The sequence below is a fragment of the Antennarius striatus genome, chromosome 9 (assembly GCF_040054535.1).
Source record: "Antennarius striatus isolate MH-2024 chromosome 9, ASM4005453v1, whole genome shotgun sequence".
NCBI lineage: Eukaryota > Metazoa > Chordata > Actinopteri > Lophiiformes > Antennariidae > Antennarius > Antennarius striatus.
Window position 1 is genome coordinate 2,487,501 of NC_090784.1, and position 26,787 is coordinate 2,514,287.

At 43.1% G+C, this 26,787-nt stretch overlaps 2 protein-coding genes across 3 annotated transcripts in view; one reads left to right on the forward strand and one right to left on the reverse strand.

Moving 5' to 3' along the window:
• Positions 1 to 15,054, reverse strand: part of abhd5a (abhydrolase domain containing 5a) — a 15,062-nt gene extending 8 nt beyond the window's left edge. Inside the window, exons 1-8 of the mRNA XM_068323278.1 lie at positions 15,000 to 15,054; positions 14,052 to 14,132; positions 12,992 to 13,077; positions 10,813 to 11,188; positions 4,841 to 4,995; positions 3,284 to 3,395; positions 2,927 to 3,113; positions 1 to 2,021 (exon numbers count right to left, since the gene is read on the reverse strand). The exon at positions 1 to 2,021 is cut by the window's left edge and continues 8 nt beyond it. Coding sequence (XP_068179379.1) covers positions 1,932 to 2,021; positions 2,927 to 3,113; positions 3,284 to 3,395; positions 4,841 to 4,995; positions 10,813 to 11,188; positions 12,992 to 13,077; positions 14,052 to 14,132; positions 15,000 to 15,031 — 1,119 coding nt within the window. The 5' untranslated portion in view covers positions 15,032 to 15,054 and the 3' untranslated portion in view covers positions 1 to 1,931. The remainder of the gene's footprint in view (positions 2,022 to 2,926; positions 3,114 to 3,283; positions 3,396 to 4,840; positions 4,996 to 10,812; positions 11,189 to 12,991; positions 13,078 to 14,051; positions 14,133 to 14,999) is intronic.
• A 156-nt stretch (positions 15,055 to 15,210) lies between these two features.
• Positions 15,211 to 26,787, forward strand: part of ano10a (anoctamin 10a) — a 31,083-nt gene continuing 19,506 nt past the window's right edge. For both annotated transcript variants that reach the window (XM_068323276.1, XM_068323277.1), the window contains exons 1-12: positions 15,211 to 15,303; positions 18,546 to 18,699; positions 18,772 to 18,969; positions 19,784 to 19,918; positions 21,742 to 21,861; positions 22,132 to 22,316; positions 23,471 to 23,855; positions 24,609 to 24,664; positions 24,754 to 24,828; positions 24,929 to 25,117; positions 25,204 to 25,395; positions 25,530 to 25,658. In XM_068323276.1, coding sequence (XP_068179377.1) covers positions 18,567 to 18,699; positions 18,772 to 18,969; positions 19,784 to 19,918; positions 21,742 to 21,861; positions 22,132 to 22,316; positions 23,471 to 23,855; positions 24,609 to 24,664; positions 24,754 to 24,828; positions 24,929 to 25,117; positions 25,204 to 25,395; positions 25,530 to 25,658 — 1,797 coding nt within the window. In that variant the 5' untranslated portion in view covers positions 15,211 to 15,303; positions 18,546 to 18,566. The remainder of the gene's footprint in view (positions 15,304 to 18,545; positions 18,700 to 18,771; positions 18,970 to 19,783; positions 19,919 to 21,741; positions 21,862 to 22,131; positions 22,317 to 23,470; positions 23,856 to 24,608; positions 24,665 to 24,753; positions 24,829 to 24,928; positions 25,118 to 25,203; positions 25,396 to 25,529; positions 25,659 to 26,787) is intronic.

The following is a 26,787-nucleotide window of genomic DNA, read 5'->3' on the forward strand; positions in this document are numbered from 1 at the left end:
AGACATTGTGTAATCTTTATTCCATATATCCAGATATTCCATATTCAGATTAGATGATTAGGCATCATTCTTTCTTTGCTGTCCTCAAAAAACCTTTACACAAAGATATGCAACACCCCAAGTTAGATCCAGACTGCTTCCTCTGCACAGAAAAAAAATGAGACAGACATTGGTGCATAAGAGTGACGCCTCAACACTTCAACTAGCTCCGTGTAGCCTCATCTGCACATGAGTGCCCTCTAGTGGCAGCACAGGAGAACTACAGGAGTAAAAACACAGGAATCAGAACCATTAGACTGAATCGTGGTCAACAGGCCACATGAGTGTAGCAGTACAGGTAAACCTGTGATGCTAATACAAGCTAGGACAATACTATTCATGTGTGATGGGAGGGAGATAAATGAATCAGGACTGTAGGCTCACTCTTTATTTGTGTTTATATTTAGATACACAGTAGGAATCAGAAAGCTGTCATAAAGAAAAATAACTTGTACAAAATATTTTTACATATTAACAATAAGAAATAAACAGAGTGAACTTAGTATATGCTGTATATATGCTGTATATATATGTTTATCGGTGAATTGGCTCCAATTCATCCGTCAAACACAACAACTTATATACAACTCCTGCAGGTTCATCTTATGGCACGAATTAAACAGCTGAGTGAGCAGTGTAAAATATATTCTTAATTCTATCATCAGAAGAGGTAGAGAGTAATGGATTCTATCAATCCTTTGAAACTTAACAGACTTTCCGCTGGTTTCTTTTTAATTTACACTGAATCTCTGCAGTCACTGAATTAAAGGCACACTAGACCAGATGATTTACAGCACAATTCATGAAATACACTTTAAATAGTCACGTGAGACAAATTCTAGCAGTGGTCTAAATCAATAGCTAATGTAAAAACCAACCTGGGTGTTTAGTCCTGAGGATAGTGGATTTGTTCCACAAGTTCAGCACACATTCATATATTCAAAATACACTGGTGTGGTAAAACATGCTAGTAAGAGTACCTCCAGGTGTATAAAAGTTGATCATAGAGAAAAAATGTGTTCCGGCTGTTTCACCTCAATGAGGAGGAAAAAGTTTTTGCTGCTTCCAGGCTGTTTCTTTAATGTACGAACGGCTAACTGACTGTTTTGGGGTTTAATTTTTATTAGAGAAAGATGATATAGTGTAACTAATGCTATTGAGGATTTGGAATAAAGACAGTATTAGATAAAGGCAAACATCAAATGGAATTGTTTAACTAATACTGTAAGGATAGACTTTGCTCAGCAGGAGCTACATACGTTCTATGTTCTGACATGTTGTCATGGGAACGCTTCGTAAAGGCACTTCAGAATGTTGGTGAACCACAGGCGAACACCTTCTATGTTAAAGTAGAGAGAACTTTTAAACAGAAACAATGTTTTAGTATTTTTTCTGTTAGAAACTCTCGATCACAACGTGCAGCTAAACACATTGTTATAACACATCAGAAACGTCTCCTAAAATCTAATATTTTTTGTCTAGTATTTCCATTTGGTCGGATCATTTGACTATAGAAGCTGTTAAAAGCCACATATGGAAAACAATGTAAATTGACGGAACACTGAGGCTTTGTGTGGCGCTTTTAGCGAGATATTTGAATTTCTTAATGCCTCCTGTCTTTAGAAGCATCGTTTGACTACTGAGGGAATGCTGGGAAAAGCACTGATGCTGGGTTTTTTAATTGGCCATGCCAGCTGACAGTGTGTTTTCACTATGCTGTTTCAGGTGAAGTGATGTATGAACTGTCCTGATAAACGAGCCAAAAGCACCAGAGCTCCTTCTCCCTGCACGGGGGAAGAGGGACGGGATCTCCCCTCCAGCAGCCAACGTTCTAATCAGTTATTGGGGCTCCCATTTTTCTGCAGGGTTCACTAAACAGGCCTGTTTCTGCTTCAGTCCACTTTCTCACACACTTCCAACACCCTGTGGTTGAAGTCCTCTGGCTGGTCGGCGTACACGTAGTGTCCAGCGCCGCGAATTGTCTGTGGGATCACGGAGAACACAGGTTAGTAAAAACAGGAGCTGATGTGAAGGGAGGAGCTCTGGAGTTTGGTTTGTTACTTCTACAACAACCATTAAATAAATGTTCCATATTCAGGATTTCTGGAATAAAATGACATTTTGTGATAAATCCTTGGGAGGAGAAGATGCTGTCACTGAGCTTTAACCAGATAAACTCAGACGGAATAATGATTTCACACAACATGAGGACCGATCAACCAACCGACCAATCTAGTGATCGACTAGTCTTCATACATTTTATGAAATCATTATTTAGTCGGTTTTTATGTGTAACATCTGGTACAAGCAGAGTGACAGACAGACAGCCTCTACGTTTCTACTACTAAAAAACGTTAAACCCAACATGTCCTTTTAGACATTCCACACACAAAAAAATATATACTGTATATATAAAAAATAATATACCTATATATATATATATATATATATATATATATATATATATATATATATATATAGTTTATAGTATATTTTATTTATATATTCTAATTGTGTGCTAACTGGTTAGACTGGAACATATGGCCTCTTAACATTGACTGTAACCATCTAACTTCAGGTATTATTGGGATTTAAACAACAGCAGCACAAATAAACGTCAGACTATCGACTCATTAAATTCCACCGTAGGAACAAAGTAACTGGAATAAACTGTGTTATGTAAAAAACATAAAACTCCTTTATGTTACTGGATTTATCGCAGTAATAATTTACATCCTAACCACAGCAGTTCTGTACAGGCATTAAGGAAGAATGGAGGAGGCCAATCTTTACAGTAAGGGACCCCGTGATGCACTGGTAATGGGTTGGGGTCACAGTGAAGTGCATGATTTCCCCTCTGTTCTGACACAAAACACAGTGAACTCACTATGATTTCCACGTGCGAGTTTGGCCTCAGCTTTTTGATGCTGCTGCCTGAGTTGCTGTCCACGCTGGAGCGCGATCCGTAGACGATGGTGATGGGGATGTCAGGCTGAAGCTGGTCCATTCTCTCCAGCATGGGCCTCTTAGCCCAGCCGTAGGGAACGGTCATGTTCTTAAAGGCCGTTTCCCCGCTGTGACGACGCAGAAGAACCATTAACGGGTATGGACAAGGCATCACACGTGCAGGCAAAACGCTCAAAGGACTTCAACTAATGAAAATGAGGAAATTGCTGCCATTATAGGTGTTAAGATAAGCAGCACTAATGAGTGTCGACAGCGAGAGAGGCAGGGGGGGTCATACCTGGGGGTTTGTACGTTCAGGTGGTAGATATAGTTAGAAACGGTGTTGTCACTGAACATGGAAGAGAACTTCCTCTTGAAGTCGGGTCTCAGAGTCTGGACCAGAGCAGGACCTGCAGGGGCAGCGGAGGAGACACCCCCGGGTCAGAACCAGGCTTGTAGCTATTAGGAGACGAGGCCACCTCATTACATTCTACATGGTTATTAATGATGGGGGGGGGGGCAGAGCTGATAGGAATTACATGAGCCGTCAGACGATCTGCCAGAGGAGCTCCTGCAAAATCAAACCGGTGTCTAGAGGAAAAGAGGGTGTTTCAGTCCAGCAGACATTTAGAAATAAATACCAGAACTACATACAAATATTATAAAAACTACAAGCATAAAATATTGGATAATATTTTATCCAATATGTGTTTCAAAATGAACCTCATAGATGCCAAAAAAAGAAGAAGTAAAAAACTAAACATCCCATAATCAAAGTAACCCTGACAAGCAGACCTACAGCTGTACTGCCATTACCTGCTTGGGATGAGAACACATTCATTACGCTCTGCCATCATAGACTCATATTACCCCGACACACACCAGAGCCTCAGATTCATTCTCTGTCCCGTCGGAAAACGTTCTGTCATTTCATGTCTGGAGTTAAAAAGGAGAGGAGCTGCAGAGGCTCGTAAAAACCATCTAAATACGTAAGACTTCAGTATATTATATCTGCTGCTGCATCAAAAGTCATTAGTATGCATCTGTTGTACGTATTGATACACCGACCATAACGCATGATTCACAATAATGTAAAAACTGTTAGAAGACGGAAAGAAAAATGCCTTTCTTCAATCAGATGATCTATATGTATCTGTATGGGCCAGGTATGGTCTATACAGATACATACCTGGTACATACTAGTTGTGAGCATACCACGGCCCCCGGGTCATGTGTGGCTTTGTAATCCAACCTGCCAAATTTTTCTGTAAGTAAATGGTATTATTACCAATTGAAATTAGTTTTAAATGACGGTTTTACATGAAGGTGGGACGGTGGAGCAGTGGGTAGCGCTGTCGCCACACAGAATGACATTCTTCTCAGGACATTAGAAGATGAAGTGGGCATTAAAAAGTCGCCATTAAACTGGTTTTGGTCGTATCTATCCGACCGATTTCAGTTTGTCCACGTAAATAATAAATCGTCAGATCGAGAGACTCTTACCTGTGGGGGACCTCAAGGATCTGTTCTGGGGCCAAAATCGTTTAATTTACCGTATGTTACCATTGGGAAATAACATTTATACATTTAATAACTGTTATGCAGATGATACACAATTCTATTTGTCAATTAAAACAAATATGATCAACTAACTAAATTAGAGACAGGGATATTAAATCTTGGATGCTTCACAACTGGTATTTACCCTCCGAGCCATGGCCGCCCCTCCATGCTCTACATTATTTGCACTGTTACGTAAATTAATTCAATGTATAAGACTTAAACACTATTACCAGAACACTTTAGGGATGAACTCATTTGTCTCTCAGGTGCAATAAAAGCCACGCGTTCTCACCCAGTGGTCCGACCAGCCTCAGACCAGCCAGCGGGTTGAAGGGACTGAACATGGCCCCGAGGGCTTTGATCCACACGGGGATGGGCCGGTCGGCCTCCACGGTGTCGGGGCGCTCAGGGAAACCCCACGGCTCCACCAGCAGGATGTGCTTCACTCTGAAGGCCAGAGACAAAGAAGGAATGGAAACACACTCTCCTGGTAAAAAGGTCATTTGATGCTTTAAGTGAAAACAATCAGAAAGCTCTTGGATAGAATCAAACAAAATTTAAAAAAAAACATTAAGGAAAATGTATTTACATCTTTAAGCAGACGCAGCTAGAGGTCAAATAATTGTTTATCTCATTTGTTTGGTCATTTTAAATATTGTGAGCTCACTGGGTCAGTTTCACATTGAGCACTACAAAATCTTTCCATCGTATAACATTGAAGTTATTATTATTATTATTATTATTATTATTATTGGAACAGCCTGTAAAATTAACCACATTTTACTGTATAATCACTCTAACCAATATTTTTATGACATCCATGGATAAAAAATGGTCTCAACAACAGACTTACAGAAACTTTCTCCCAGCTCTTTTAGAGCCTTTGAGCAAATTTTCAATCATTATTTAGATTTTCTGGCCCACAAATAAATTCACTTCAAATAAGTAGAGTAAATTATTATGATGTAACACACACACACACACACACACACACACACCAAAAACACCATGGCAACCAACAACACTTAGTCAGATAACCAAATATTCAAACAAACATTCAGAGCAATGAATTCATTGAATTCAGGAGTGAAAATATATTTTATATTTCATTATAGTCTCTAAAGAACTCTGGAACAAACCACCAGGGTTTGTACTCAAAGAGAAAATGAAACCAAACAATTACTGCTCACTTAGTTATAAACATGATTACAGTAGTAGAGTATTAGTGACAGCCTGACTTCCTGTTCACCTTTGACCTGCAGCTCTGCTGTGCTTATCGTGTGTAGGTTGATAACACGTGAAGTAGTTTAGCGTTGTTTCGGCTTAACGGCTGCTTTGTTTCCAGTTTGCCTCATGGGACTCTTTACATGACATCACTGAACAGAGCCGTCACAACCAATGGGGACGAAGCAGGAAACACTTCAGATGTTTTGTGTGCTGGGTGACAGTAGAGGTTTTAGGGGGGGTTCTCTGTTGTAACACAAATCATGGACTAGACATAAAGCATGAGTTATATTTCTAGTCACCTGATGAGCTAAAGTCCAGTAATCAGTCATTTAAACTGTAATGAATGGGTTTATCTCTCAGGTGTGTACCTCCAGCCCATGAATATGAACAGACATCAGCATTAACCTTAATATCAGATTTAGGGTAGAAGGTGTAATAGTAATTACCCTCTGGGGTAGTTACAGCTGCAACATCTGTGTATTTATGTAATATTAATATCTACATGTCTATATCCAATCATTTCATGACAAAACTTCAATACAATAGTAAACATTACAGTTGATGCGGTCCTCCAGTCAGAAGTTACCTCAGTGAGGATTGTTCTGCTGATCTCTGCTTCATGACAGTTTAAAAATGGTCACACGTGTAAGTCTTTCTTTGGACCGCGTTGATCTTGATCCCAGCATGCATTCACCTTGGCAGTGTTTGGATAAGCTCACGCAATACCGCAATGTTTTCTTTAGCATTTATAGTTTCATTCATTTTTCATCAGTATCTTGTGTGGATGCAGTTGGGTCAGGCTGAGTGTCGAGTCTTCTCCAGCACAACTGGAGGAACCCCAGATCATGAGCCTGCACCCCCAGCCTGGTACAGAGGCCTGATGGGTCCACCTCTTCTTTCCTTGCTGCCCCTCACATCTGGTCTAATATGATGGGAGATTTGTTAAATGTGATCAAAGGTCCAGATTTGTTTTATCTACTTGTTCTTGCTGTGGACTTATTTTGGTCAGTAGGTGGGGTGGGGGTGGGGGTGGGGGGCACAGACATGAGAGGCAGCCTGAGGAAGTGAAGGGATTTACAGGAGCCTGAGAGCCAGAAGCTGACAAACAGCAGGTAGAGATGAAACACAACCTGGAGGGCTCTGAAAGGGGGCCAGGTGAGAACACAGCTAACTGTCATATCACATGTCGTTCCCCCACTGTCCTCCATTGGACTGTCTACAGTAGACGCTTGAGATACGAGTTTAATTTGTTCTGTGACTGAGCTTGTATGAGTTTGTCAAACAATATTTCCCCATTTAAACTAACTGAGAACTTTTTATTCCTTTCCAGTCATGCGCCGCGTCTGCGAGGGTTCTCACCGGGTTCTCCGGCTTCCTCCCACCTCCACAAACATGCGCTTCAGGTGAATTGGCCGGTTTCTGCTGTGCTTTGATTCCGTTGGTGTGCTGCGCTTCACAGCGTCATCCTCTCACAGGAAGTGAACAGAGGACTCATTTGACTTCCTTTGTAACCATAAATGATTGTTTCTCCTTCTTCTGACAGATGGCTCTTCATTTTACAGTCATCTTATATCAGTTTGCCAAGATGCCACCTAAATACGCAGCCATGGTGCGCCAGATCTTTGATAAAAAGAACTGGTGAGAGGAAACCATCTGTTTCGCTCCGGTAATGACAAATCTCTAAAAAACTGTATTTTATGTTCTCATAACAACAAGATAATTAACTTTTTATTTCCAGATAACAGCTTTAAATGAATAATAAATGCCAGTGACTCAAAAGGAGGATAAGCGGCTGTAGACCAGACGACGGTGATCATCTCGGCTACAAGATAGATTAATGTCCGATAAGAGAGACGTCAGAATGTAGCCACAAGAGGAATGTAGCCACAAGAGGACACAAGCCAGTGTCTTATTGTGCCGGTCCCAAGCCCGGATAAATACAGAGGGTTGCGTCAGGAAGGGCATCCTGCGTAAAACTTTTGCCAAATCAAAGATGCGAATCAAACCTATGACTTCCATACCGGATCGGTCGAGGCCTGGGTTAACAACGACCGCCATCGGCGCTGTTGACCTACAGGGTGCCAGTGGAAATTGGATTACTGTTGGTCGAAGAAGGAGAGGAGGAAAGTGCGTTCGCACGAAGAAAGAGAAGAGGAACACCAAGAGTATAGGACTAAGAGTAGGGACGTTGAATGTTGGAACTATGACAGGAAAAGGTAGAGAGTTGGTTGACATGATGCAGAGAAGGAAGGTAGACATACTGTGTGTCCAGGAGACCAGGTGGAAAGGTAGCAAGGCTAGAAGTTTAGGAGCAGGGTTCAAGTTGTTCTATCATGGTGTAGATGGGAAGAGAAATGGAGTAGGAGTTATCTTGAAGGAGGAGTTTGTTAGGAATGTCCTGGAGGTAAAAAGAGTGTCGTATAGAGTGATGAGTCTGAAGCTAGAAATAGAAGGTGTGATGTTCAATGTTGTTAGTCGGTATGCTCCACAGGTAGGATGTGAGCTGGAGGAGAAGGAGAAATTCTGGTCGGACCTTGATGAAGTGATGCAGAGCATGCCTAGAAGTGAGAGAGTTGTCATTGGAGCAGACTTCAATGGACATGTTGGTGCAGGAAACAGAGGTGATGAGGATGTGATGGGCAGGTTTGGTATCCAGGAGAGGAACGCAGAAGGACAGATGATAGTTGACTTTGCAAAAAGGATGGAAATGGCTGTAGTGAATACTTTCTTCCAGAAAGAGGCAGGGACATAGAGTGACCTATAAGAGTGGCGGTAGGAGCACACAGGTAGACTACATCTTGTGTAGACGGTGTAACCTGAAAGAGATCAGTGACTGCAAAGTAGTGGTAGGTGAGAGTGTAGCCAAACAGCATAGGATGGTGGTGTGTAGGATGACTCTGGTGGTGAGGAAGATCAAGAGGGCAAAGGCAGAGCAGAAGACGAAATGGTGGAAGCTGAAAAAGGAAGAGTGTTGCATGACTTTTAGGAAGGAGTTAAGACAGGCTCTGGGTGGTCAGGAGGTTCTTCCAGATGACTGGACAACTACAGCTAATGTGATCAGGGAGACAGGTAGGAGAGTACTTGGTGTGTCATCTGGAAGGAAAGTAGATAAGGAGACTTGGTGGTGGAATGAGGAGGTACAGGAGTGTATACAGACAAAGAGGTTAGCCAAGAGGAAGTGGGACACTGAGAGGACTGAGGAGAGTAGACAGGAGTACAGGGAGATGCAGCGTAAGGTGAAGGTAGAGGTAGCAAAGGCCAAACAAGAAGCTTATGATGACTTGTATGCTAGGTTGGACAGTAAGGAGGGAGAGACTGATCTATACAGGTTGGCAAGACAGAGAGACAGAGATGGGAAGGACGTGCAGCAGGTTAGGGTGATTAAGGATAGGGATGGAAGTCTATTGACAGGTGCCAGTAGTGTGATGGGAAGATGGAAAGAGTACTTTGAAGAGTTGATGAACACGGAAAATGAGAGAGAACAAAGACTAGAAGAGGTTACTGTTGTGGACCAGGATGTAGCAAAGATTAGTCAGGATGAAGTGAGGAGGGCATTGAAGAGGATGAAGAGTGGAAAGGCAGTCGGTCCTGATGATATACCTGTAGAGGTTTGGAAGTGTCTAGGAGAGGTGGCAGTAGAGTTTCTGACTGGGTTGTTCAACAGGATCTTAGATAGTGAGAAGATGCCTGAGGAATGGAGGAGAAGTCTGCTGGTGCCCATTTTTAAGAACAAGGGAGATGTGCAGAGTTGTGGCAACCACAGAGGAATAAAGCTGATGAGCCATACAATGAAGTTATGGGAGAGAGTAGTGGAAGCTAGACTAAGGGCAGAAGTGAACATTTGTGAGCAGCAGTATGGTTTCATGCCAAAAAAAGAGTACTACAGATGCAGTATTTGCGGTGAGGATGTTGATAGAGAAGTATAGAGAAGGCCAGAGGGAGCTGCATTGTGTTTTTGTAGATCTGGAGAAAGCTGATGACAGGGTGCCCAGAGAGGAACTGTGGTATTGTATGAGGAAGTCTGGAGTGGCAGAGAAGTATGTTAGAGCGGTGCAGGACATGTATGAGGACTGTAAGACAGTGGTGAGGTGTGCTGTAGGTGTGACAGAGGAGTTCAAGGTGGAGGTGGGACTGCATCAGGGATCAGCTCTGAGCCCCTTCTTGTTGCTATGGTGATGGACAGGCTGACAGACGAGGTTAGACAGGAATCTCCATGGACTATGATGTTTGCAAATGACATTGTGATCTGTAGTGAGAGCAGGGAACAGGTGGAGGAGAAGCTAGAGAGGTGGAGGTTTGTCCTGGAAAGGAGAGGAATGAAGGTCGGCTGCAATAAGACAGAGTACATGTGTGTGAATGAGAGGGACCCAAGTGGAAGAGTGAGGTTAGAGGGAGAAGAGATCAAGAAGGTGGAGGATTTTAAGTACTTAGGCTCAACAGTCCAGAGCAATGGAGAGTGTGGAAAAGAGGTGAAGAAGCGTGTACAGGCAGGATGGAACGGATGGAGGAAAGTGTCAGGTGTGATGTGTGACAGAAGAGTTTCAGCTAAAATGAAAGGAAAGGTGTACAAAACTGTGGTGAGACCAGCGATGTTGTTTGGTCTAGAGACAGTGTCACTGAAGAAAAGACAGGAGACAGAGCTGGAGGTAGCAGAGATGAAGATGCTGAGGTTCTCTCTGGGAGTGACCAGGTAGGATAGGATCAGGAATGAGTACATCAGAGGGACAGCACATGTTAGAGGTTCTGGAGATAAAGTCAGAGAGGCCAGACTGAGATGGTTTGGACATGTCCAGAGGAGAGATAGTGAACATATTGGTACACGGATGCTGAGTTTTGAACTGCCAGGCAGGAGACCTAGAGGAAGACCAAAGAGGAGGTTTATGGATGTAGTGAGGGAAGACATGAAGGTAGTTGGTGTGAGAGAAGAGGATTCTAAGGACAGGGCTAGATGGAGGAAATTGATTCGCTGTGGCGACCCCTGAAGGGAAAAGCCGAAAGGAAAAGAAGAAGAAGAGAGACGTCAGAATCTGGACTCACCTGTGTGGGTATTTAATAGAATATGACGCAGCCAGGTATCCTCCCAGGTTGTGTCCCAAGAGGATCATGGTCTCCAGGCCCACGTTAGCTCTCCACTGCTCTATAGACTCCACAAACTGCTCTTCCACCTCCTGAGCGTCGGTGGAAAACTGGGGTCGGCTGCTCTGTCCAAAGCCCAGCAGGTCAAGAGCGAAGACGGGTCGGCGCTGCGACAGCGCCTCCAGATTGTGAGCCCACAGGCCCACACCGCCACCAAATCCATGCAGCAGAACCATGGGGGTTCTGTGCTTCACGCGGTCGCTGCTGAAGGTCAGGGTCCACAGCCGGTTGCCGGTGGAGATGGGAACATACTGTTTTAGGAAGGGGCCGTCTATACCTGTAAAGTGGGGCAAAGGACGAAGAACGATTGTGTGATAATTTCTTTAAAGTGGAGAAAACATGATGAAGTTCTCTGTTTGATTATTAGTTGGGGAAGTACACAAACGCAGAGCCTGACATGCGGCTATATGAATTAACCTTCATGTTTCTAACATCTGAGTCACCCAATAAAACCAGTCGGGTTACTGCAGCGTATGCAAGATTTTCCTCTAGCAATTTGTTAGTTTTTCCAAAAATGGTTTAATAAAATTGATTTTCAATTCAGATAAGTAGAAATAAACAATTTTATATTGACTACAGCCAGTAGTCAATATAAAAGATGCAGTTTGATGGCACAGTGAGAGCATCCTGACCAGCTGCATCACCGTGTGGTGCGGCGCCTGCACCGTTTCCTGCCGTGAGACCCTGCAGCGCATCGTGAGAGCAGCTGAAAACATCACTGGTGTCTCTCTCCCTTCCCTCACAGACATTTACAACACCTGCCTCACCCGCAAAGCCATCAGCATTGCAGGTGATTCCCCCCCCCCCCTCTTACAGCCTTTTCAGCCTGCTTCCATCAGGGAGGAGACTGCAGAGTCTGCGGGCCAGACCCAGCAGGCTCAAGGACAGTTTTTTTCACCAGGCGGTCAGGAGGCTCAACTCCCTCCCTGCTCTGCCCCCTGCCACAACCCTGAACTCTACTCTCACTCTGCCCTGCCCTCCCCCAGCACCTGACGAGCTATCTCTCCCTCCCCCCGTCAACTTAAGGACTGCGCACACGTCACTTCCCCTACGGGATAAAAAGAGTGTATAGAGAGGTTAACCATCCCTTGTGTTTCGTCTTATACAGTACTGCCTGTTGTACTGCCTGTGTTGTACTGCCTGTGTTGTACTGCCTGTTGTACTGCCTGTTGTACTGTCTGTGTTGTACTGCCTGTTGTACTGCCTGTTGTACTGCCTGTGTTGTACTGCCTGTTGTACTGCCTGTTGTACTGCCTGTGTTGTACTGCCTGTTGTACTGCCTGTTGTACTGTCTGTGTTGTACTGCCTGTTGTACTGTCTGTGTTGTACTGCCTGTTGTACTGCCTGTTGTACTGTCTGTGTTGTACTGCCTGTGTTGTACTGCCTGTTGTACTGTCTGTGTTGTACTGCCTGTTGTACTGCCTGTGTTGTACTGCCTGCTGTACTGTCTGTGTTGTACTGCCTGTTGTACTGCCTGTTGTACTGTCTGTGTTGTACTGCCTGTTGTACTGCCTGTGTTGTACTGCCTGTTATACTGCCCATTTACCGTGGGTCAGAGAGGACTGCAATTTCATGTGTGCTGTATGTCGTGTATATATGGTACACTTGACAATAAAGCTGACTTTGACTTTGACTTAAGAGTTTCTCGAGGCTTGAACAGTGTTTAGGTTAAAAAAACACATAAATGAAAACCTATGTCTCTTCATCTTTAGACATTTCACTCTTGCAAAATTATTCTTGGTATGCTCAGTCAGTCTAAGAGCATTAAATATTTCTTTAAGTGAGAAAAAAAAGAAAAGAAAGATTTGTTAACATTTTGGTGAGGATCCAAATAAAGGAGCATATCTCGGAATTTGGTTCTACTTAATGTAACGTCGGTAAAAAAAAGGCATATTTTGATATTTACATAAGCAAAAACAACAGAACTGATTTACATGAAACTTTGTGTAAGGGTGAGGCACAGGTGAGTCAAACTACTCATAGAGGTTCAGGATTGTTCACTGGAGGTTGTAAAATACATAACATGCAAGTATTAATTACTCTCAGCCTTCTGTGCAAACAGATAAGCTGTGATACTGACATCGCAGCATCATGTCTTCTGCAGTCTGGAGCTGGACCTGAGAGGTGGGACACCATGATGGCAGCCAGCCTGGGATCCAGCACCACCTGCAAGGACAGAAAGACATGAAGATTACAGCAAAGGTGTGGGACAGAGAAACAGAAAGAAGCAGAACTTAAGAGAATATTCAAAAAATAAAGCATATGACTGCACTAAAAACTATGTTAGCATTTTTTACTTTTATGTATAAAAGGGAACTTCCCTTATTTCATTGGAAAACTCTTGTTATTATGTAGAACTGTGGCTTTAATTTGATTTCTTACAGGAAGTAGCTAATAAAGAACATACCTTTCTGCTGAATGTTTTTATATTTTAATTTATCACGTTATGTGACAGATAATAATGTGTATGTTGACATAGAGACTCTGCTGAGGAAACAAATGAGGAAACAGCAGAAGTCTGACAGGAAAACCACTGCTAATGCTTCTACTTCCTAATGATGTTAAATTTTAAAAGTTTACTTCCCTTATACATTATGACTGGCTCACAAGTTTGCTGTGATGATGCAAAATCCTGCTCATGTACATGTCAAACTGAGATTTAAAGGAACGGGTCAATCAAAACAACTGATAAAGCCATACATGTTATATTGTGTTGAGGCTTGAGGAAATGCTTGGAAATGGTGTCCATGTCTGAATCTTGTTTTTTTTAAATTACATTACTTATATTCTGGGTTATTAAACAGATTGTACAGGATAGAATAAAAAAAGAACCTCGGCTTCAGCCTGTTCCTTATTTCGGTAACACAGTTTGTTAAAAAAAATTGTGCTGTCAGCTGAATGTAAAGAACTTTTCTACTGAAGATTGTAACTGAAATAAAATCATTCAAATCATTCAGTTCGTTTTTCCTGTGAGCGTAGAGAGACAGCAGACAGATCCCTGTTCTGAACAGGGTGGACAGTAAACCAGCAGCGTTGCATTTCTGTTACAGGTTCACTCCGTGGATCCTGTGATCTGGGGCACCCCGCCACGCCTGGATCTTGTGATACAGGGGCCCCCGAAGGCGTGGCTCTGCTCATACCTTATTGTGCTGTCCACGTAGCCCCACACACCGCTGACCAGACTGTGGACCCCAGAGACAGACAGCGCTCTCTGAACAAGCCTGAAGACAGAATCAAATGACCAAGACAGGGTGAGGAGGACAAAGAGCAGATAACTCTCAGATAACACAGGAAATCCAGCTGTTTGTATCATCAGCACACAGATGTTTGTGTCATCAGCACACAGATGTTGGTACCATCAGCACACAGATGTTGGTACCATCAGCACACAGATGTTGGTACCATCAGCACACAGATGTTGGTACCATCAGCACACAGATGTTTGTACCGTCAGCACACAGATGTTTGTTCCATCAGCACACAGATGTTTGTTCCATCAGCACACAGATGTTTGTACCATCAGCACACAGATGTTGGTACCAGATGTTGGTACCATCAGCACACAGATGTTTGTACCAGATGTTGGTACCATCAGCACACAGATGTTTGTTCCATCACACAGATGTTTGTACCGTCAGCACACAGATGTTGGTACCATCAGCACACAGCTTTATGCTCCGGCTCCAGCAGTGATGTGAACAACATATAAACACTCTTATCTGTACCAACTGTAAATGCTACACACGGCCCATGCCAAGTGTAGTACAAGTGTTTATTATTGATTAAAAGTGGCAAAATAATAAATGTAGTGTTGTCAATGAAGGGCGAAGCCGTGTTGTACGTGAGTTCTTTTTGTTGCTCCAGTTTCACGTTGAACTGAATCGAAGAACAGCGTCTGACTGTCAGTGTTTACCGAGTTAAACATTGAAAGAGTCAGCTTGTTGTTGATGACAACAGCAGCATGCGGTGTTTCCTGGGCCTACAGCGTCTCAGGAAGGTTTGACACATATAACATATTGATATCGTCTATGTTAGACGGACGTACCCCCACAGAGAAGCGCTGTGGGAGAGTTGGATGTCGGACTCACCCCGTTCTCGCAGGCTCCTCTTGCTCGGCCATACTGTAATACCGATGCCTCTCACCGTCACGTGACTCCACAGAAGATGACGTAGAGACAACACGGCCGGAGACGTTTGATTTGATGTTTGACGCGACGCCACCGAGCGGCGTCTGTATTGCAGACACGCCTTAAACGGCTTCTGTCTCCGCCCAGAGCAGAGATTCCTTTTCTAAAGGAACTATAAACTAAGCGCACCCAACTGCGGACCAATGCGGAAGTGTTTTTTCTGTCAAACTGAACCTTGTTGCATTGCTGGGCAGTGAAGGCGTTGGTAAGTAGCTCAATGTCGATAATAGCCTTTTGCAAATACTTTATGCAGTGTAAACGTGGCAAAAGGGGAATTTGTTGGCCCTAAAAGGTTACATTCTCACTCTGAAAGCTTTTATCTGCAAGTCATGAACGTGATTAAAGTTAATGAGCATTTAATCTCTGAACTTTCACACTACTGTGCAAAATAAAATCTAAACTGCCCTCAAGTGCAGATTTAGAACTAATGATTATTAATTAATTTGTCATTCATACGCCAAAAATAATTCCAGAACTGGACAAGTGTTAACCTAACTATTGTATTTTGAAATGAATGGTAAAAGATGTTGCTGATTTAAAACTAAATACACTTCATTCACAGAAAAGATCCCTGTGGTGTGAACAGTGTGGGTGTGGACTGTGGGATGCTTTGACTTTGTCATTTTACGCTCAGTAATCTTTGAGACAACAATTATAATTTCACTGTTGTTGTTTTACAGTACATCTACATAACGTATATGGTCTGACGTAGATATTGCATTAAATATTATGCAATTTGCAGTAATTATATTCTGATTTTATAGTATGATTTTCATCAGAATCAGAAGTCAGTTTATTCCCAAGTAAGTTTGCATATATAGTTAGAATTTGCCTTGACCTTCTGGGTTGTTAAAGTCACAGTCGACTCAGTTATATTACTCAATTTTTAAGAACATGTAATACTAGGGGGAAAAAAGTCTGCAAGACCGAACCAGTGCAGATATTTGTGGTCCTGGGGGGATGAATCGTGTTGGTTTCAGAGTATCACCATCAGGCTTTACGGGAGAAGATTACTGAAATGCAAACTACAGAAATCTGCACATTGTTCCAAAAATACTGCTCTTTATTATAAACCATAAGCAGCATTTTGATATAATATCTCTTTAATCCAGTGAATACTTAAACCTGCAGTCTTTTAAATCACTGGGAGCTTTGGGCGTCAGTGATCCCCTCAATGGAAAGGTGGGTGTGACGGCTGGAGTAGAACTGATGGCTACGGGTCCCGGTCAGGCGTCAGCTTCCAACCTCCAACCTGCACACTGTCATGTCCTTTGAGGCCTGATCTCAGATCTGCAGGGACGGTTCCCACTCGGCATCGAGCCGGTGAGCACCGAGCTGCATCCAGACGCACCGACGAACCGACCCTGTCCATCAGTGTGGGTCTCAGCTGTCGGTGTCTGTTGGCCAGACCACGTGGTGCTGCTATAGATAGACATGAAGGAACGAGGAGCTGCACCCCACAGCCCTCATGTTAGCCTGTGATTTACTGAGAACCTACAGGACTCTGACTTACCTCACGCAACTGTTTAGGAAGCTCACACTCAGTTTATTTAACTGAGACACACACACACACACACAGACACACACACAGACACACACACACACACACACACACACACACACACACACACACACACACACACACACACACACACACAATTATCAACACTTTTAATACCTTTCATTTACCTATATATGCATATACAGTATATAGATTTATATATATATATATATACATTTATATATATAATAAACAGAACGTTTTTCTGTGTGTGTGTGTTTGTGTGTGTGTGTGTGTGTGTGTGTGTGTGTGTGTGTGTGTGTGTGTGTGTGTATGTAAACCTGTAAAAACAACAGCGTGTCCTAACTTTTCCTCTATTAAAAGACACGTTTTTATTCATATCTTTTTTTGTTGAGTAAAGCTGCATGAATTTTTGTTGAAATTAAATCATTTTATTTTCCAGAAATCAATAGAAGCAATATTGGACATTGATATGTGAACGTTTGTTAATAAAGAGCTAATTATTTATTGGGTTGTACTAAGTTTTTAGTGAAAGGCACTCCAGGTCAACACTTATTGACCAGTGTCTCTAGTTCCTTGTAGACCCCCTGAAGCTGGGAACCTAATGGGACTCCAGACACAAGCTTGTGGTTCTTAAGGAATCTTAGCCCGTTCCTCATGGCAAAGGACTCTGGAATAATTCTGGTTTTACATGCTAGAAGCACTTTTTGTAAAAGAAAACAACAACAAAAAATCCATTCAAAGTTTTTATGGGATTTGAGTAAGACGACTCTAAAGTGATCCAGGACAATTGAAGTCAGAGAAATTGCTGGATCTTGGGGTGTGTTTAGAATAATTTTCCCTCTGGAATCTCCAGTGACATCAAAGCTTCACCTTCCTCACAGACAAGATGTTTTCTTCTTCATGGAAGCAAATCATTGAACCCTTAAGCTACCGTCATGCTTCACTGACGAATGGTCTTTTCAGCATCCTCTACATTCTTCCTCCTCTAGACACGTCGCTGTGGAGCCGTGAAACCAGTTTGGTTACAGCATCTCCACACTTCTGTGTCTTATTAAGATGGTTCTGAGCTGTTGTGGTCGATTCTTTCTGTTCCACGGTGGTGACTGACGAGGAGTTAAGGGATGGAGTTTGATGCAAATTTTGACCTGAGCAGAAAAAACTTTGGCACCAACGTTTTGCATTGAAGGTTGAAAAACCGTCTAAAATCTGCTGTGGTTTGTTATTTAGAGGCAAGCCTAAACAAAAGTGTTGAACCAGAAGTCACTCAAAGACACTAGAGTCTGGAATCTCATTATTCTTGAAAGACATCGTTGCTCTTGGTGTTCCATGCATCACTTTCAGCTTCAAATTAATCTTAAGTCTGTTATTTTATGTGCTATTTGTTTCTGTAAGTCCTTTGCATTCAAACAGGCGAAGTCATCAGCTCTGGAATGTTACTTTGATTCAGAGCAAACTTTGATATAATGGGGATGTCAGGGTGGAATTTTGACCAATTACTTGCCTCTATCCCATGAAGGTCAAGAATAAAGAAATATTCTGAATCTAGATGATGATGCACATCAAACAGAAAACACCCACTCCTGGCTGGAGGTAGGAAGCAGTAAAACAACAGCTTTCAAGCTGAAGTCACGCCCTGGACAACAAGTCCATCCGTGCTCTGGGGTCATTACCCACTTTCACGTTGTGGTTAAGTCTTTCTTTTATTTCTATGGTCCACTGAACCTCAGAAATAGAATAGAAATACAGCTGTTGAGTAAAATGTGTTTGCACGATTCCACTTTGGGTGTGACACTGAAGTTGGCTGTGGAGACAGGTTCTGCTACCATCAGCTTTAGAAATGTCGATAAAAAATAAATGATACACAATCCTGTGTTCTGGCTGAAGCTTCACAGAACCTTTAGCTTCTGTTGTTGGTGCTGCAGGTGCCCTGGGTGGAGGGGAAGATGCTGCAGGCCTCAGTAGACAGCAGTGGCACCAGGTTCAGGCCTCTGGTGGTCGTGGAGCTGGTCTCAGATGCCGAGGAGGAGACCATAGCATGGCTCCTGAGGAGGATAAAAGACCCGCAGCAGAGAGGAGGTGTGGAACCCCCCGCTGATCAGTCTATTCTGTGTCCTTATAGTTGTTTTTAACACTTGTCACTTGTCCCAGGGGCTGAGCTTCTGGTGGAGCAGCTGGGCCCTGGAGTCGGGGGTGAGGAGAAGGAAAACCCCAACATCTTCCTGGTGGGGGCTACGGTGCAGAGGCTGCTGTCTGGGGCGGAGGACGTGGGACTCTTCAAGGAGTACAACGATGGATCCATGAGAGCGTTCACCTGCTGCAACAAACACAACTTCACAGACTTCACAGGTAAACTCCAGAAGGACACTGCATAGAGAACGGAGGTCTGATGGGTGGATGTGTGAACAAGGCCCGGAAACGAAAAAACAAAAACAAAACTTCTTCATATTCTGGTTACTTTCCACTCCTGTTGTATTAATTCAGCCAAAATATACAAAATTTACCCCGTCAGTGTGCGTGGATGTTAATTAGATTCATACAACCCTACCAAGTGCAAACAGAGGTATTCCTGTAGTTTGTCCCTTGTGGTCAGTGGACATGAAGAGAACGGATGAGGGCCGAGGCTTCCTCTGTTGTGTTCCTGTGCTCGTTCAGAGATGCTCACTAAACAGCTACAGCTAGTAAAGCTACTGCAGAACAATCAGAGAAATGTCTAGCTGTAGGTAGCGATGTTATAAAACAGAAAAGACATCAATTTCTCACAGTGAACATAAAATAAGAGTGAAAAGCTTTTTATGGCAGACATGTTTCAGCGAAGACCTCAACTCCAGCTGTGTTTAAACGCTGAAAGTTCTCCAGTGTTAAAGAAATTGTTACCGACATCCAAGCTGCTAATTCCTCCAGTGGTCAAACAAACCCTTCAGATATTGTTGATTTAGCTGAGGCTGATGATGATCCATGATGCAAGTGAAATAATTTTTTTAGATCTCCTGAGATCTAACAGGACATCTGGATAAATCATAATAAACTAAAGGGAGATAATCACATGGTCATCATTCCAGCGCATAGCACGTTTGGCAGTCACGCGACTGTCTGAGTTTTGCACGTCTTCGTCGTGGTTTCTGCATTGTGTTTGCTCTACGTACCTGCTCCGTCTCCACAGGGGACGGGGACAGCTTCCTCAGTATGGCTGAGTGTCAGTTCATCATCAAACACGAGCTGGACACGCTAAGAGCCCAGGATGAGACTCATGTACCGGGACACAGCCAGGCCAAGCTCTACCCCGGGAAATCTATCAGTAAGTGTGTGTGGGTGCTTCATTTGATTTGTCATGGATTTTAATGATGGGATGAAACCAGATATGAGTTAATAACAGATAAAACGTGCTGACCTGACAAATACTGCTAAATTACATTGTTTATGTAGAGCACCAATGAAAAAAAAGCAGTGATAATTATTGCATCCATTATTCACATAGAAACTAATTAATACACAATGGCCGCTAAAAATGCAGTCTTATATGTTATTCCTTCTTTCTGTAGCAAATGATTATTTTTCCAGTTTCATCTCATTGTCCTCTTTCAGCAGCTGTTGTACATTTTTAATTTCCCTCCGATGCATCATCGAGCTTCATCCGACCCCCACCAGCATCCTCCTTCTGTCTTCACTGAGTAAAAAGAGGAAGAGTCTAGTCTTAAATCTGAGTTTTCAAGCTCTGCCTGATGAAATGTGACATATGGACAAACTAGAGGTGTGCTCAAGAAAAACATGTTGGTGACTGACATATAGATGCAACAACAGTCACTATATGTCTGTGGTCACTGTCAGTGTTGAATATTCAACCTGAAGGGTTTGGAATGACTTTATGCAGCACAAACATCTGGTGCCACAGTCCTGAACGCCTGTTTCTGGTAGACCCAGGAAATGTTAAAGTCAGGTTTACGAGCTAAACAGAGCGGCATATTTGCCATCAAATTAACAGCCTAACATTAAAAACTGTTTAAAAATTATTACCTCACCTCAGATTGGACTATCAATTGAAAAAAGATGTAATTAGTAGCTTAAAGATCTGCTTAAAACATTAGATCAGGAAATAACTCGCTCTTTTCTAACCAAGTGGTAATGACTTGAACCAGTTTTTGTTATCAGGCTGCAAATACACCACTCTGGCTCCTAACCGACTTCAACATCACTGCATGTCACTGGTTTATCAGAATATTATCTTTACAACAAGTTTTAATGTCTCTAATGCGACCTGATGATGTTTTTGCTGCTCTTTGTTTTCCAGCGGGGACACGGAGTCACAAACTAAAACAAAAACCTGAGACGCTCGTCTTCATGCTTGTTTTTAGCAGCCGCACCCCATTAAAAAAAACCAACCTGCATTTAATCATTCACTAATTCTGATGTAAGAACAACATTAGCAGGAGTGAAATGATGAAGGACTCAGAGTTCAGCCCCCCCCCATCATCATCCCCCACTGCTGCCTCTGTCCACGTCTCTCTCACTCTCTCTGTGCTGCATTATGGAAACAATAAATATGCAAATGCAGTGAAATATTCCCAAAGCGAGATAAGGAAGCAATGAACTTGCAGCGGAGATTGGGTGCCTCTATTCAGCCGCCGTGTTTGACAAATCGTGTTAAAGCAGAATGTAATCATTTTTGACAAATGATGCACTCAAGAAATGGCAGATGAAACGATAGAGCTTTCATGTCCGTGTATTTAGTCACTCGGCGTTAGACAATAAGAAGTATTGCTATGGGCAGCTCATTGTGTACATTGTGATGGCTCCCAGCCATTGTTTTCCTGTCCTTGCTTGTGAAAATTAAGCTGCATGATTGTTTTGGCTGGAAAAGTAAGTTCAGACAAACAAAACAGGGGGATGAAATGCAGCGAGGCCGTTTTCATGTCACTCAAAAGTCCCTGAAACGTCTTCCAAATGATTCAAACTTTTAGCAAAGCTCCAGTCAAATACCTGCTGTACTGCATACAAACAGTGTTCTCCCCCACAATGAGATCAATATAGCAGGGGTGCTGCCATTGAAATGAATTGATTCAAAATGTAATGAAAAAACAGTGCACAGGAAGTAAGTTTTTTTTTTTTTGTTTGGCTTTTTAGTTCGCAGACTGCAGTCCAAGGGGATGCTGATACAAATCTTTCCTCTCCAAGAGCTGGAGGAGCTGAAGAGGCTGTCATTTTTTTGGTACAAAAAGGTGAAATTGGCTCCGCAGCCTCTGGGTAAGCACCAATTATCTCCCAGTGTCTTTCTTGTGAAAACTGTGTGAGATAAGCACATAATCCACATTATTCAGGATGAACCATTATTGTAATGTACAGAGGGAATTTGATTTCTCATTATTATTCCTTCCATATGCTGAAATACCTCACAATGCTTCATTTCTCCTCAGCTCCATGGTGTTGTTCACTTTTGTTGATGCTATATTCTCTTTTCCTTTGAGTTTGTAATGCTGAAATTTTTATTCACCTTTCTCTTTTCACTATCCCCAGATAATGTCAGGCACTACTATGGCGAGGGTTTGGCCCTCTACTTTGGATTCCTGGAATACTTCACCTTCGCTCTGTTGCCTATGGCTTTCATCGGAGTGCCTTATTACTTGTTCGACTGGGAGGATTATGACAAATACGTCATCTTCGCTGTGTTCAACTTGATCTGGTGCACTGTTTTCCTGGAGGTATGGACAGTTGTGTTTCATTATAAATCACAGTCAGCTCAACTATAATTACAGTCTCCAGGGGTAAAAAAGAAAGTTTATAATTTAAGAATTTATTAAAAATTGATATTCGTACTTGCCACGTGATTATTTGAAACGGTTTAACCTGAAGTTCTCTACATGGACTGCCAGAAGATCAGAGCTCATACTCAATGTTAGATGTGATTCAGAGTGTACAGGTAGTCCTCAACATACAAACACAATTGGTTCTGAGAGGCTGTTCACAAGTCGTTATTTTTTTAAAATTCAATCTATAATCTCCAGTTGAGGTCAGTTGGGATGTGATTCAGATTCTTTTTTTATGACCAATGGGGACCTTGGCCAAACAAAATGTATCATAAGTTACGATGTGCTCACTCACAGTGACGCAATCATAGACATAACGGTGAATCCATATCAGTGCCATTATATAAATATACAGCAAGTGACAACGTCACAAAATCATCTCAAATCATTTCATCATCATCAGATTCGAAAGAGGAGTTTCCAGTGAACCCAGATGGGGGTGTAATTATCCCCTAGAATTGCGACTCGATGAACTCTGGCGACCCCTGAAGGGAAAAGCTGAAAGGAAAAGAAGAAGAGAAAGAATTACGACCTGATGTTATAACTGCATTATAACTGCAAACTATACAAGCCCCTGTATGATACCAAACAAGGAGATACCCCCCCCAAAAAAAATAAATAAATCAGAGGTAATTGGTGTAAATTGTGAACAAGCCCCTGGGGAAACAAACCCAATCACTTGACCTGTCTATCACTTTTGATATGGTTTACTTTTCATAATCGTGTGATAATCTGGTCATGAAAACATTTAGACAACATCTCCAGTAGCTCCAGACATGAATTAATTATCCACTGAACCTTGGGAATTCAGAATAAATACTATGGGTTGTCTGAAAAGGATCTTAAACAGATTTTAAGGTTTCCTGACACCAGAGATGATGCCAGACATCAGGATTTTTTTGATTTTTTTGTAATGATAAACAAAATATATATTACTTTACAATGAGTTTCCTGTCCCTTTAATGTAACCGGCTGCCTGCCGCTCTACCTCCCCATCACTTGCATGCCTACAGGCCCGTTATGTGTGTGTGTTTGTGTGTGTGTTTCAGCTATGGAAGCGCCGTAGTGCCTCACTAGCCTACCGCTGGGGCACGCTGAGCAGGAAGAAGGCCTTTGAGGAGCCTCGTCCCGGGTTCCATGGGGTCCTGGGGTTCAACCCGGTGACGGGGCGCGAGGAGCCGCTCTACCCCAACAGCAAGAGGCAGCTGCGCATCTACCTGGTGTCCCTGCCCTTCGTCCTGCTCTGCCTCTACCTGTCACTCCACGTCATGATGATCTACTTTGTGATGGAGGGATGGGCGCACTCCCTCCACAATGACAACCCCACGTTCTGGACAGGAATACTGTTGTTCATCCCCAGTATTATCTACGCTGTGGTCATAGAGGTCATGAATCTCATATACAGATATGGTGCTGAGTTCCTGACTGACTGGGGTGAGTAGTCCTGCTTACTTTACACACTATACTGTAATGTACATGTAGATGCTATTTCTACTGACTACTGCAGGCTGTCACTGGTTCAACATGATGCATATCCAGACACCAGCTTCTGGTTCCTGAGGAATCTTGACCCATTCCTCATGAAGGCCTCCAGTTCTAGAATATTCTCTGGTTTTCCTGCTGTAACCCCCGTCTTCAAATCCCAACCAATCCTCCACTTCCTTTGGGATTCATGTCACCACTGTGATGGCCTCTGGAATGATCCGGGGCTTCTGAAACCAAACTTGGGTTTGACGTCTGATTGGGATCATTGTCGCCTCACATTTCTCGATCCTTGATGGACTCCATCCCTTCCATTTCAGGTGAAGAAACCAAGCAGCTCCATCGACTGCTGCTGACCCAACATGTCCAGTTTGGTTTCACAGCTCCACAGAACAGCATCCCCACACTTCTGTGTCTGAGCCCCATGGTTCTCATCTTGCACTTTGGGTCAGCAGTGGAAAATATCTTCAGTTTGAGTTTAAAGTTCACACATTGAGACCTCCAGCATGCATTGAAAGTGGGCTTCCTGCTGCAAAGTCTCGATACAACCACAAAAGTTTTTCTTTTTTTTTATCCATGTGCATCCTCAGGAATTTGATGGCAGTTGTTTTAAACCACCAGTCAGATAGTTTAGCACCTGGATATTTAGAAAGAGCTGAGAGTTATTGACCTCCTCTAAATGCGTTTTCCCCTCTGTACTTTTAGAAAATCACAGGCTGGAGTCTTCATATCAGAATCATTTGGTCCTCAAAGTGCTAGTCGTGAGTAGGAATCACATTTCTGTCTTCCTGCGCTGCCAGTCTCATCCTTCTGTGATCAGACTGCAGTAAGTCTTTCATTTTCTTCACAGTTCAACTTCGTCAACTGTTTCGCCTCCCTGTTCTACGTCGCCTTCGTCATGCAGGACATGGTGCTTCTGAGGCAGGTAGGCTTTCCTTCCATCCATCCATCATCCATCCAGCCGCTGCTCTTCTCCTCCGCGTTCCTCCTCCTCCTCCGGTTGATCGTTGTCATCTTCTGTCCAGAGTCTGGCCACCCTGTTGATCACCAGTCAGATCTTGAATCAGCTGATGGAGGCCTTCATGCCTTATTGGCTTCAGAGGCGACGCAACAAGAAGATGATCCGGAAAGTCCAGAAGACCAGATCCCTCCAGGACCAGGAGCTTCCTCTGGCCGAGCAGGTCCGGCTGGAGGCCTCCATGAGCACATACCTGGTAGGTTCCTTCACATCTGGGTCTGGCTGTTTTGTTCCTAAATGCTGTAGATCCACACGCGTGTGTGTGTGCTTCTCGCTCTCTAGGGTACATTCGACGACTACCTGGAGCTGTTTCTGCTGTTTGGTTACGTCAGTCTGTTCTCCTGCGTCTACCCGCTGGCTGCTGTCCTGGTGGTGTTGAACAACGTCACAGAGATTTACTCTGATGCCTTCAAGATGTGTCGCGTTTTCAAACGTCCCTTCTCTGACCCGGCGACCAACATAGGCGTCTGGCAGGTGATGGAAAACCTGAACACATAACCGAAGTGTCGACATCTAACTACAAACAAATGCCCTCAAGAAAGAGAGAGAAAGGATTGAGAAAATGTCTCCATTCTCATGAACTTGGTTGTTCCTCTGTCTCTGTCCAGCTCGCCTTCGAGGCCATGAGTGTGATGGCCGTGGTGACAAACTGTGCTCTGATCGGCATATCCCCACAAGTCAAGGCTTACTTTTCAGAGTCGGAGACGCAGCTCATACTTTGGACGGCAGCCATTGAGGTAAGTCACACACACAAAGACGAGTCGTGAGTACTGTCCTGTAACTGCTTTAGTGTGACGCAGTGAAACACAGCAGGATGTAGAAGCTCTTGACTCCACACTGGTCTTCAGACGGTATTCAGATAAAACTGTAGACGCATCTTACTGGAATCATGGTTAATCAGGTATTTCAAAATACAGTATTTTCTGCACTATAAGGCGCACTGGATTATAAGGCGCACTGTTGGTTTATGAGAAAAATTCCAGGCTTTTATCTGTGCCTTATAGTGCAGAAGATGCTGTAAAGTGTCTCCTGGCCACATTCTTAGTTTGATTTGAGTTCTGTTCAGATATTACAGAGGCCATTTCTGTCGTGATAACATAAGTGTTACCTGTGGGTGGCCCATGGTCATGTTTTCCCAGCATGAACAGGGTCAGACAGTTTAACTGCTTACCAATGGCGCTGTTTTTGACCACATGCACTAGAACCTCCAGGTTCCAGGGGGGTCCTTGTAAACAAACTGAACTGACCAGGATGGTTAGCCAGTTAGCTCGTCACCCCAACACGGAGCTTTGACTCTTGCAGTGATGTAATGAAGCTGTGTTGTGCTGGAAAATGTTTTTTTACTACGATGAACCACGTCCACAAGGAAAAACTGTTTTTAGAGTGAAGCCTCGTTTTGATCCGATCCTGTTTGCACTAACCAGAAGGTTTTTGGTTTGATCTCCATCATGTGGAAGTACTGTACATGGAATTCATTATTCTGCACATGTTACAAATATACATCTGCTTTTTTGTAAATGTGTTATATTCGGTGTATATTCAGTACGCGGGCAGCTTGGTGGCGCAGCGGGTAGCGCTGGGATAGGCTTCCTTAACCTGTACTTAAGATAAGTGGCTAAAGATGTGACGGTTGTGTTTGAAAATGAATGAATGAACGAATGAATGAACGAATGATAATACACAGTATGCATTTACATGGAATTATATTGTGTTCCAGCTTTTCTCACTAGATGGAGCCAGAGTCAAAATTTGGTCTCAATGGGTGAGACAAAACAATTTGTGTCTGTAAAATATTGTGTGTTTGTGTGCGTGCGTGCGTGCGTGTGTGTGTGCGCGTGTATGTGCGTGCGTGAGAGAGTGAGTGAG